At 39.5% G+C, this 13,205-nt stretch overlaps 2 protein-coding genes across 2 annotated transcripts in view; one reads left to right on the top strand and one right to left on the bottom strand.

Annotated features, from left to right (window-relative positions):
• Positions 1-13,205, top strand: part of LOC129240755 (uncharacterized) — a 70,846-nt gene that overhangs the window by 2,409 nt on the left and 55,232 nt on the right. The window contains exons 3-4 of the mRNA XM_054876733.1: positions 3-884; positions 957-1,149. Coding sequence (XP_054732708.1) covers positions 3-884; positions 957-1,149 — 1,075 coding nt within the window. The remainder of the gene's footprint in view (positions 1-2; positions 885-956; positions 1,150-13,205) is intronic.
• LOC129240756 (monocarboxylate transporter 4) lies at positions 4,581-11,641 on the bottom strand. Its single transcript, XM_054876734.1, has one exon. The coding sequence runs from the start codon at positions 8,749-8,751 to the stop codon at positions 6,376-6,378; it is 2,376 nt and encodes a 791-aa protein (XP_054732709.1). The 5' UTR covers positions 8,752-11,641; the 3' UTR covers positions 4,581-6,375.

Genomic DNA, 13,205 nt, shown 5'->3' with positions numbered 1-13,205 from the left:
AGAATCCTTCTGTTATGCAGGCGATGCCAGCTATACCCGTAGCGTTGACTCCTTCAAATGCTCTTGTTGCTGCTGGCGGGAATGGCAATCCAACTTCTCAAATCGGTAACATGAGTAGCCGCGGTTCTCGCCGCGGACGCGGTCGAGGTGGAAGCGGCGGTTCACGCCGTGGCGATTACAATAATCAAAGGCATCCACCACCGGAAGGAAGTCCAGCACCTCAGCAGCAAATGGTACAAACACAGGAGCAAATCGGCCAACAATTGCCATTGGCTCAGCAACAACAACCGCAACAAGTAGAGCAGACTAGTCAATTAATGGCTAGTGGACCGCCAAGTTATGCCGCACAACCGCAATACGCGCACGCACCAACATACGCCGCATATCCATATCAAACGTACTTTGCGACACAGAATCCAATGTTGCATCCAGCACAGGCCGCTCAACAAGCCACTGGTACCCCTCTGTACGTTTCACACATGCCTATGTACAATCCACACCACGTCTACAATTATATGGGCGGTCAATTCGTCTATCCGCCCGTCATAAATCCGCCCGAGTATCAGTTTTTGCCTGGCGAAGACGGCCAGTGCGATGATCGTCAAAATCCTGATGGTATGGTGGCTCCAATGTGGCATACACATGCTATTTATACCGACGAGTATGGTATGAGTCCTGAAATGCATGGAGCAGGCGGTGATGAAATAAATCACAACACTTCCTCTCTGGACTCTGCTGATCCTCCTACCTTGCTTAGTCCAAACTATACAATCTATGATCCACAAATGCACGATGTGCAACAACATATGGGTATGATGCAAATATACGATGACACACATATAGCGCAAATGCAGGGAATGCATCCCGCGACTTCAGTTACGCAGGTAAGACGATTTTGGTAAAGCCATTGAGAATACAAAATTAATAATTGCTATACTCTACAAACACTTACATAGCTTGAAGATGAAATGGGAGAGTGTAGCACACAGCCTGGCGCCATACAAATGGTAACTTCTGGGGCAATCATTTCGGCTGGCCCCATACAAATGTCCAACGAAACACAAATTATTCACCATGGTCATCCGCAACATCAGGCCCAGCACATAATACAAAACACAGTCATGGAATTGAAGCAACAACAATCAAGCGGTAAGTTTCTATTTGTTTTTCTTTTCATATAGCGCGTGAATGAGGTTATATCAATTGGCAAACTTAGTTGAAAACATCAAAGCATATCGAAAATATTAAAACTGGAATTGATGCGGATATTGTGCTTTATGCCATAGCTAGAAGGCGCTTAGATGGACGTTTAATTCTTATCATACGGCTAGGCATAAAAAAATGTACTCCTAAACTTTTTTGCTCTAAGTAAATTCGCTAGTTTAGTTTATTCGCCTCTAATAATTGATTACATTTAAAATTCCTACAATATTCAGTTTAGTTTTGCAACTCATTTCCCTGCTGGCACTGGCCGTTTCGTTATCTAACATTTAAGAATGCTATCAATATAATTAAAACGCTTTACTGCACAGAAAGATCCGCTGTGGCAGTCTGTGTAGCGTAAATAATTTTCAATTGTGTTGATTGCAAAAAGCTCATATATTAAACTAGCAAGCGGGGAGGTGAGACGGAAATAACACTATAATTGTTCCTGCACATATGTTTTATTATATATGGTAATATATAGGTGATTCACAAGGTGCCGTAAGTGTCGTGTTGCCGCATGTCCTCAAGTTTTTAACGGTTAAATAAATATTTAGAGGACTCGAAACCACAACCAACTATTTTCCACTGTGTGGAGATTCATAATTGACTTGCACGGTAACTTGTAAACCCCCTAAATATATTTTTAGCCCTGGGGAATACCCCAATAATATCATGAATATATATAATAGTTGATAACATTTTCTGCAGTAGGCGTTTAAAGCCTCTTTTCTAATGCACCTTTGTTGCAAATCAATAATGTTTGTGCTAAAATTAAATAATTACGAGTGCACGTCGGTACTTCAGTGGCTACTAAGATATGAAAGGAAATAGTTTGTTTGCTTAAAAATGTGTATAAAATTATTCTCTTCTACACAATTGCATTTCCGTTATACTTTCATATATAAATTGTTTTTATGTGCACTAAGATAAATTATTTATTCGTTTCGTGTTGTATTGCAGCAGTCATTGCCTTGTAATAATCGAATGTACAGTCACTTTTCTATCGCAAAATGATAAAGTTTACAATATTTATTCTGTATTTACTCTACAAAGTTCTGAGCTATGATACTTTAGTGTTAGCATTGCAAGTTTGGCATTTGCTTTTAGAAAATTTGAAGTTTACCCAAACTAATTGGGAATTTTTTTTCAAATACCTTTACTTCTAAACTTCCAATTGACCAATAACGATTTACAAAAAAAAAATGATTTTTCCCATTACTTCACTATTCAAAAATATGGTTTCGTGTACCCTCAAAAGCTTGCCAGCGTGCGCCTCTCTTAATAATAATGGCGTAAATGTCAGTCACTACCATTCGATTGGTCCCAGGTTTGATGCCAATTTTGGGCACGAAGCATCAAATTGAGCCCTAATCGCCAGCAGGGCGTAAGCGACAAAATGTTGATAGAATTCGCATACGCACAGGCTGTAGTGGACGGAAATTTAGTCTTAACATATAAAAGGAGGGCGTAGCTTTTATTTGATCTTAATATTACACGCAATCCGTGTACGAAGTTTGGGAGAGTTGTAGCGGCATAAATATTTTCTAGACAATATTGCTGAAGTGACAGTCTTTGGCGGCAACATCACTCAAATTCAGCTAAATACGGAACTACTACTTTTTGGTAGGGCAACTCTCCTCTGTCTGTTCATAATATGTACATATTTTGAGGTATTCTAGAATTGTTTCTTTTAAATTTTGGGTTGACAAAACAGTAACAGTAACTTTGTTTTTCACAATCCGTTAGCATTGGCTTATATTGAAGGTCACTTCATTGAAAATATAACCGACAAATTATGTAGTATAGGTTGTAGGCAAGAATGATAGAGATATTGCGAAGGGCGCTTACGTCAGACTTGTCAAAATCGCAAAAAATAAAGTAACAGTTTTTAATGGCACCACCTGAGATACTCAATTCGCCTTGGATTGTCGGAATGGCTGTATGCAATTGAAAATTATTACGAATTTTAGTCGGTAGGCGACAAGAACAAAGCATTAAACTCTTGAAAATGTGGGTTATAGTTATACTGGAAAAACCTGAAAAACTACTTGGTCTTTACAAACAAAGAGATAATTAGTGCAACTTTTATCTGCCCCCAAATATAGTATATAAAAAAGGTTCAAAACCATTGAATTATAGGCGAGGGAAACTATAAAAATAATAAACGTTAGATTTCTGTTGCCCGTCTGTATTAAGTTGTTGTATTCAACAATTTATTATATTTTCAATGTGGCACCGCAAAAACGCACAAAAATGCATTCAACAAACAAAGACGAACAGGCGAGTCTAAATATAGTAGTAGAAATGGGAGTAAAAACAGAGCAATAAAAGCTAGAGCAGTAGAAGTAGCTGGAGCACACATGAATACCGGCTTGCCCATATTCGACGGACCCATGTGCCTTTGGGCTCGTTCCAATCGACGAGGCTTGTCCGCAGGCAACAATCTTTGCGTCAATTGAATCTTATACGGGAATAGAAGCAAATTAATGCGGATAATTCGTTGTAAAGTGGTCCGAGCAATGCCCAACTGCTGAGAACGGCGATTTTGGGATGTCCTTGGCGACGTCTCAGCACTGGCAGGTACAAGAGCAATTTTGCCTCTTTGGATTAGAAAGAGCATCACCAGTCGAAAACCTTTCGTACAAACGTTTAATGGTGTTCTTAGAAGGCGCACTTTTCACATTATTTAATTTTTTATACGCACTTCGAGTTTTCACAATTGACTTATTTTGTTGAATGTGAATTTCAACAATTTGGGAGCACTCCCGTGGCGTGTACTGTTCCATGGTAAAAATCTGCTTGGGCTGACGCTTCCAACGTGTCCAACGTGTCTGTCAAAATATACAGGGTTGCCAGATGAGTCCGTCGAATATGGGCTACCCTGTAATTGCACAAGTACCGCTTCGGCCGATTCCGAATTTTCTGCTACTACTCCACTTACACTTTTGTTTGACTATTACTCTGAGCGATACATAGCAGTAATGAAACACAGCTTAGAGCGAGCCAAACCAACTGATCCGGCGCTCTATGCTACCTGCTCTACCTCTCATTTATTCAAGTTCGGAGCGCTGTTTTTGTTGATGTTACGAAGTAGTTCATGCAAACTTTACAACTGGGTTTTATATGTATATATAATTGGCCTTACACCCTCGATTTCCTCGTCCTATTTGTGATGTGCGTCTTGTTGTTGTTCCATAAATGAAGGGACCTACAGTTTTAAGTCGACTTCGAGCGGCAGATATTTTTTTATGCGGAGCTTTTTCATGGCAGGAATACACTCGGAGTTGCTATTACAACTGGTTTACGGTCTATTTTAGCATAAACTGAAAGTCTTACCTGCTCGGTTATTCTAAACGTAATAAAATGCTGGCAGGTTCTTGGCAAATCATGCATTGCATATTCAATTTATTATACAATTTTTTATTAATGTATATCTCACAGTATTGTATGCGACAAAAAAATGCTGCACTAGATTTTGTTTTGTTTTTTAGTGACTGGCAATTTTTGAAATTATAAATTAATTTTCAAAACTGATGGACAACCATTTGCATTAATTCATACAATGGCAAAGTTCAAATAATATTAAATTAATAGTCATTTTCATATTTCATCGCTATTTTCTCTTTTTGTTTCTTGTTTCTTGTTTCTAAATAATACTAATAACAAGTTTCTAAATATCGAATTCTAACGTTTTTATTATTATTACTTTTTATTTTGTACATTTTCCAATTTCAATGTTGTTTTTAAGGTTGTATACTTATATTTTCTATTTTATATAATTATTTATCATATTTTAATTAGTTCTTTGCGTTTATATGCCTAGAATTCGGTGCCAGCTTAAACGCTGTGCTTATTGATTCCGTTGCTTCACATTGTTGCTTTTGCGTACTTAGCGTACCTATATTTGCTTCGTTTATTCTATTTTTCATTTGCATTTGCATTTGCAATTAAATTCTACTTAAATAAAAAATGTTGGCAATCCGCACTGAGGTGAATAGCCTGCCGTGCAGGATGCATTTTATACGAGTAAAAATTTACTGTTCACAATCGTCAAACGCTTTTCGTTTTGAGCACTTTGTAATAAATATCAAAGGATAGCTGGAAAAGAAGACGCATTTAGGAAAATTCTAAAAAAATATATTAGAGCATTAATAATTAACTGACTTATGGACATCTATATATGTTTGTATATATGTATTTATAAGCGACACATCGACAAAGTCGTTTTCAACGAGTTAACAGTGTTTTTATTATTTCATCGAATCGAAATTATTTGCACATTAACGTATAAATATGTATGTATGTATACAGTTTTGAGTTGCTTGTAAACAATACTATTTTCGCTTCACATTCACATTCACTCTCATTCTACATATGTACGCCTAGCACTATACACATAAACTTCAAGTACATTACCGATTTAAAAGGATTTGGAGCGAATCGACGTATCTCTGTCGCTTCTTCTTCTAATCTCTACCATTTTACATTTTACATTTTACAATTTGCTTTTTCTCTTTATAAATTCACATTTACATATACTTTGTAATAATGCTGAAGGTTCCATAACAACAAATAATAATCGTTCAACATTTTCGTTTGCATTCACATTAAAATATTTTATACATTAGTATAGTACAATAGTAATTTGGTTCGAAATTTTTGGTACTTTTTGCTTGGATACAAACTCATGCGAGTAGGCTTCGAATTGGGTCTTCTCAATACTCTGCCCGATGCTGTAACGCGAGTTTACTGTTTCGATTAGCTATTTTTATTTCTATAAATTATTAATAATTAGCTAGTGGCTAGAATTTTAAATTTGTGTGTGTGTTTGTGTGAGTGTATTGTGTGTATGCGTATTAAAAGTTAGCTTAAATATTGAATAAGTTCTGCGATTATTTCTGTGTATAGATATTTGATTTTCACCTTTCAAGTTTAACATTGGATAGTTATTTAAAAAAATATCGCTCTGGCTTGTAGTCTTGACAGCGTTGCACTTTACCTAGATGTACTATGTATGTATGTATGTGTATGTGTATGTATTAGTCACAGTCTTTCGCTGTTACCGTGACACTTTCCCCGTTCATTTAACCCTTATCTGGCTCGTTTGCTTAATTAACATTCTCAAATATAATCGTAGGATATAATTCCAAGTTCATGATTATACTTCTCTTATAACTTCGATTCCGCGCCAGTTTTGTTGGGTTCATTTAAAAATCTCCTTTCTGCTTCTTCGTTTTGTGGGCTGGGTAGGGTTTTCACAATTTTTGGTACAATGGTTATGGGTTGGTCCTCCTCGTCCTCTGCTTCTTCGCCTTGCTCTTCGTCAATGGGCGTGAGTGTATCAATTTGCATCGGTGTTTCATCGGAGGTGGTGCATCGCTTTAGGCAGGGTGCTAAGAAACTTGTGATGGTAGATAGCGCGAATAATCCACCAGCCATGTAGAATGGCAAATCGTAGCTTTGTGTTGCATCGTAAACGGCGCCTGCGAGTGGCGATCCAATGATGGCGGCAAAACCTCTGAATAAAATGAGCAGCCCAAATGCGTTGGTGAGCTTGTCAAGGCCCAGTAGATCGACTAGAATAATTGACGTCAGCGAAATGTAGCCGGAGATAGCGGCACCAAAGAAAACGGCCATGGTCACATAGGCACCGTAGGAAGAACACAGCGGCGTTAATGTCACAGCAACAGTCGAAACTAGTAGGCAAACATTGTTGAGAAATAGCGAGTCGACTCTGGGGAAATCTGCTACATAGCCGCAAATTACTCTGCCAAATGTGTTTGTTATGCCGATAATTGAGAGTAGAAACGATGCTGAACCTTCTTCAATGCCGTCCTTTTTTGCCGCATCCACCAGATACACAAATGGCACATACAGTCCCGCCATGCCGAATATGTTGGAGATGCCGATGAGCATGAAAACTGGGTCCTTAAGCAGGCTGACGTCCAACATTGTATTGAAAACGGATTTGATGGAGTCGGGTATGGCGAGGCATGGGCACAGATCGTATTGGTCTCGTCCTTTTTCCGCTTCGGCTAGGGGATCATGCACACGCACGCTTTGCATGCTCTTCTCATACTTGGTTAGCGATAGAACGGAATTGCGATAGTTAGTGAGCGACTTCTGCGATTGGTATTGTGGCAGATTTGTAACGGATCCCGAATAGAAAATATCTTTACGTGACATCGGTCTAACCATTTTGCCACTATCCTGACGTTGTGAAAGTGACATTTTCGATGAGGTAAAACCCATTTCTACACCATTGCTGTCGAGATCACCGCGTGATGATGCGCGAATGGCTGCCAAGGATGGTTGAAAACGTTCACTGGCTGATGTTTTGCGTACGCGGTTAAAGGAAGGCACCGAACCATTCTTTGGAAGACTTTGATGATCAGCCATAAAGGCGGGCTGTGAGGCGTTGCGAGTCATTACGTCTGACGAGTTGTAGGGGCTGGTTTCAGTTTCGGAGTTGCGATGCGATCGCCTGCCACCGCTACGCCTCACATCCAATTGACCGTTGCTATCCACAGTTGGCGGGCTCTGGGCTCCAGTTTGATATTCGGCAACTTTCGCTTCGGTGATGGTTGGTAGGGTTGAAACGGGTTGTAGAGTGCCCTGTTGTGCGAGCAGCTCTAAGTTGAGACTGGAGTGCACTCCAGGATCGGCGTTCAGTGGCATTTTCATTTTGCGTTCCATCGTGCCATCTGGTAATTGTACCATGAAGTGCGAACCAACAATTGAGCCGCGTTCTAATTGCAACTGCTTTTCCTCGTACATACGCTGCATGAGGGGTTTGACCTTCTTCTTTTTGGGGTAGGTGAGCGGGCGCATCATAGCACCGAAAATGGCGCAATTCAAAATGAGCCCAGCAAAGATGAGCAGCGCATTCTTCCAGCCGTACAGCTGCAACAAGTACGTAGCCAATGGCGCGAAGGCAAAAGTACCAAAACCTGAGCCACACACTGCAATACCAGTTGCCAACGAACGCTTTGTTTCAAAGTAGTAACCGACGGCTACAACTGCTGGCAAATAAATCATACCGAAGCCAAAACCACCGATCACACCATACGTCAACATCAGCATATTGATGGACGTGCTCATCGTGCTCAACACGAATGCAATGCATCCCACAACGCTACCCGCGATGCACACCGTGCGACAACCAAATTTATTCGCTAATGCGGACACAATCGGACCAGCACTCAGGTAAACACCACTCAATAGACTGCCTACCCAGGCCACTTTACCTTTGCCTTCACCAAAATAATCGACGAATTCACCAAGGAATATGCCAAACGTGTACGCGATACCGTCAACAATCATGTTGCACATAAACGATGCGAAGCAGATAACCCAACCGTAACCACCATCTGGCGGTGGTGGCAGCTCGGCATATTCACTGAGGTCGTCATCGTCGTCCGGACTGACGGTACCCTCTTGCAGGTCGGCGGTCAGGCGGGCGGCTTCTTCACACGCAACTTCACTGTCCGTACGATCGAATTTACGTAAACGCGTACCGGAACCCAGAGTATTTGTATCACCCATTTTTTTTCTTAATGCTATTTCTTAGTTAGGTTGAATAACGTGACGTTTTGTTATGCTAGAGGTATTAAATTTTTTAGAGTTTTAAACTTTTCTTCAACTTAGTGTCTTCACTTTTCCTTTTACTTATTTCTTAAGTGGTTGACTTTTTAGAATTTAAGTATTTTTCATTACTCTATCTAAAACATTGGTTCTCACTTTATTCTTGTGCATTCACACGATTGTGTTTTAAAAAATGTATATTTGCTTGTGTGCTTCTTCTTGTCGTTCTTCACCACTACACCAGGACCATGCTTTTATTTTTTATTTGCCTTTTTGTCTTCTACTCTACGCTTTCTCTTTTTTTTCCCTTTTGCTTTCTGATTTAACTTTAACTTTTTCTTTAAACAAACGGTTCTGGTTGAATATCTTTTGTTGTTTTATATTTATGTGCGTAATATATTTTTGGTGTTTTTTTTTGTAAGAGCGCAGCTCTAGAACTTGCAACCACGATTATTGATGGTCAATTGTTACGGTTCAGCAAAGTTCAATATTAATTTAAATTTCTTCCTTTTGGATTTCGGCGTTGTTTAAGGTTTATCTCACTGACTACGACGGCTGACATTCGTTGCCTCATTGACTCCACACATTTGTTCGCTCGCGCTGTTGGTTACTTGGCTGGTTGTTGGGTGGTGGGCCGCTACAACACTATTGCCGCTCTTCGTTGCCGAAGTGTGCCGCACAACTGCTAAGTTGAGTTGTGCCAGCAGCGGCAGTAGTTATTCTCCTTCAGGGGTGGCTGAGTGATGAGCGCTCCAAGCTTACTTGCGGGCATGAGAGCGACAAACGTATGACAGTTTCGGTGCGCTGTAACCAGCGCCGCTATTGACGCTCTGAGTACGCCGTGCTTTGCTCGCAAAATGAGTGCGACTACTATGAGTATATATTTGCTATTGATATTATTTATTTGATAATTTTTTGATATTCTTATTCACTTTGTTTTGTTGTCGTTATCGAATGGAATGGCTGTATTTTTGTTTTGTTTTATTTCAATGATGTTTTTGTTTTATTTGCTTTTACTATTTGTTCGTATGTGCTATGGCTATGCGCTGCAGTTACTATGCAGTGCACTTGAGCTTTTTTTTATCATTTACTTTTTATGTGCTACCGGATAACCGATTTTATATGAATATTCTGCAGTATTTAAATAACATTACACTATATTTTTAATATTTCTGCCTTTGCGTATATTTAATAAAAAATACGCGCGCAATCAAAGAGGTGAGTTAGTGCTTTTGTGTCTTAAAATTTGCAATGAAATGAATTTTTTAAGTCTGTTGGAAAAATTTCATCAGTTGGAGTTTGTTTGGCATTGCATTGCAGCGTGTTTGGTTTATTTGCTGTTTTTCAGTTGAGTTGAAATTTGTGTGTTGATTCCTGAAAAGATGCTTATTTGCTGCGTAGTAATTTAAAATATTGCTTTTATTTTTGATAAATGAATTTTCCAAGCATCTTATTGACTCTTTGTTCGGGTGTATTCTGTAGCTTATTTTCTACTCGCTGTTGTTTATACATACGAACATATATGCATATGTATGTACATGAGACTTTCCTTTGTCACTCTTCTCGGCGCTTTATCTAATATTTTCTTATTTTTTCGCCAATGTGCCGTACCAGCTGTCCATTGCTGCTTTCTTCTATGCGATGTTTTTATGTATAATTTGTTGTACGTATTTTTTTGACTATTTTATATCTGCCTGCCAATTACTGCCTCTGTTGCTCCTCACTTCCGCTTTTGCCGCTGTATTGCGTTTATGCGCTTGCTGTAACTTGTATTTTTAGTATGAATTTGTTGCTGTTCTTGAAATACTTAAACGCTTTGGGGCGTATTTGCAGTTTGTCTGTGCTTTTTTGTTATTCCTTACTAATTTTTTTAAAATTCTATTCTTGTTTTTCTGCTTCCATTTGAGTTTGTATTGACAGCAAATAAAAATGTACGGAACCGTTGACACTCTACCTTTGTATTTCGCATATTCAGCTCGTGAAGTCTTTTTCGTTGTGGCAATAGCAGATAATTCCTTTCCTCCTCTGGCTGCTTCCTTCCTTCCTTCCGTTCTTCCTTTTCAATGTTCTTGCTGCTCGAATGCCACACGTCGTCGTCGTCGTCGTCGTCGTTTGGTGGGTGTATTAAGGGTTTTAAACAAATTATGGCTGCAGGCAGCAGCCTACTTAACTGCTTGCTTAGGGGCCCTATTAGTTTTCAAGTGCGCTAACGTTTTGCTTACTTTTGCAAAATTTAATACATTTACCTATCCGTCAGTACACACGCACTTGCATTAAATTCTTCGCACTGCACTTAATAGCTCATTTTCCGTGACTAAGCGACTATTCCGTTCCGTTTGTGGTAGTTTAATTTATTTATTTACGTTGTTTTGATTTATATTTTTGAATTTTCCGTTTTGTTCTACGACCGCAAAGCTTCCGTTTTGCTTCTTGAGAATGAATATTTAATTTTTCTTTTTATACAACCATGTTATATGTTAGCCGACCGAGTGCTCCGTTTCGTTCGACGTGTGATCGATAAATGTTTTCAACAAAAACAACAATTTCACGAGCTTGTTACAAAGAACATTGTCGCCACAGCCGCAGCCAACGCTACATCTACAGGCACTGGTACCAGCACTGCTGCTACTGTTGCTGTTGCTGTCGCTATTAGTTTTGTTTAGTATTCACCGTCGTCGTCTCAGTTGTCTCAGTCGCCTCCGTTGTCGTTATTAAAGTGTTTGCCCTCTATGCTTGCCTAACATCTCCATAATTTCCCACTGACAATTGGATTCCTGAAGATTATTGTATTGTAATTTTTGCTGTAAAAACTGTCAATTAAAAAATTTACTGCTCTTTTTGTTTTTTTTTTTTTTGTTTTTTTTTTCGTTTTTTTTTTACTATTTACGCCGAGCATACGAAATTATTTTGGACGATTCTGCTCTGCACAAAATGGCTGCTTGATTTTGGTAATGACGTCGTGGCGTCGCCGTTGACCACGCGCTGAAGTCGCTGGCGCTGATTCTCAATCCACCCAAAACAATTTCGATAACTTCTTTTTACGACTATTTAAACTGGATAATAAATTTATAAATGAATGGTGCTGTAGTAGCTAGTGGAGGGGGTCTACCAGTGTTACACTGTACCAGCAGAAAGCACTCTTCGCTCGGTCGTAGCACTGTCGACTGCCAACTGACCTGGCTATAAACTTGACAATGCACACACCTCATCGGAAATGTTCTATGCAGCACTCAAACTGTTATACGAATTCCAAAAGAAGATGGGGATGGACGGTCTCTTTGGCAGCGGAGTAAGGGCACGCATACGTAGCGTCATACCACCAACTAAGTACAAAATATGTAAACGTGTATGTCTATGGGAATTCTTTGTATTTTACTACAGTCAATGCTACATATCTTCCGTTTCCGCGCTCTCACATCAGAGCAAGCGCACTGCGCCGTATTGCTCACGTTGAGCTCAAATTTTGTTGCTGCCGCTACTACTACTCATTCATCCACACGGCAATGCCAAGAAGGGCGCTCAATAGGCAAGCGATTTTGTTTGCATTCAAGTTTTTTCGTTTTTTTGTTTTCTCAGCTTTTGCTTTGTTTTGCAAAAAGCAACTTTTGCTGAGAATACATTTTCTGGCGATTCACTTTATAATAAAAACATTACCTGGTAGTGTAGGGTTGAATTATGTAGTATTTTCAGGTATAAAAGTGGTGTGATATCTTGAGTATAATTGTATGAAAAAAAAAACATTGTGTTGAGCGGAGAGCCAGAGCGCGTGGTTTTGAATGCGTCAACAACTGTGCCGCGAAGTCTGCTAAAAGAAATGGTCGAAGTTGTCTTTTCTCGTTTGTCGTGCAGACTGTGCAAACTGTCAAAAACACCAATAAGCCAATCATTCATCACCGGCATTATGCTGCTGCCCTACATGTGACAACAGTTCTTTCATCACTGCAACTTGTATGCTACTGCCCCTCGAACAACGATATCTTCGCGCTTATTTTGTCTCTCGTTAACTTTCATAGTAGTGACGCTTTTTGTGAACCGCATGCAGTTAAAAAAATATATATAAATATAGAAACAAACCATGTCGTATACACTCAGTGTATCATATGCTCTATAAAATAAACATAGTGCGCTTGTATGCATGCACGTACATACATATATATGTATGTCGCACAATAGCTGTAACCAGGCAGAATTGGTTGTTTTTGTTACCTTTGGCAATGGCGTGCCATCGCAGGTGACCGGTTGTGTTGAGAATTTTTCGTTCGTTCATTATTGTCGAGTCATTTTATCTAGTCGCTAATACACTTTCGCTTTGTCTTTATCGCCGCTGAGTGGCAATGCTGCAGCAGATTGATAGTGTCTTACATGCTAGCGCACTCACATACACCCATGTTGTGCCCACTTCCACTTGGCACGTG

Source organism: Anastrepha obliqua, chromosome 3, assembly GCF_027943255.1.
Source record: "Anastrepha obliqua isolate idAnaObli1 chromosome 3, idAnaObli1_1.0, whole genome shotgun sequence".
Lineage (NCBI taxonomy): Eukaryota > Metazoa > Arthropoda > Insecta > Diptera > Tephritidae > Anastrepha > Anastrepha obliqua.
The sequence above is the reverse complement of the archived record's forward strand: the minus strand, read 5'-3'. Positions and strand labels throughout refer to the sequence as shown.

Excerpts from the sequence above, each read along its gene's own strand:
- LOC129240756 (XM_054876734.1), bottom strand. The coding sequence starts at position 8,751 with ATGGGTGATACAAATACTCTGGGTTCCGGTACGCGTTTACGTAAATTC.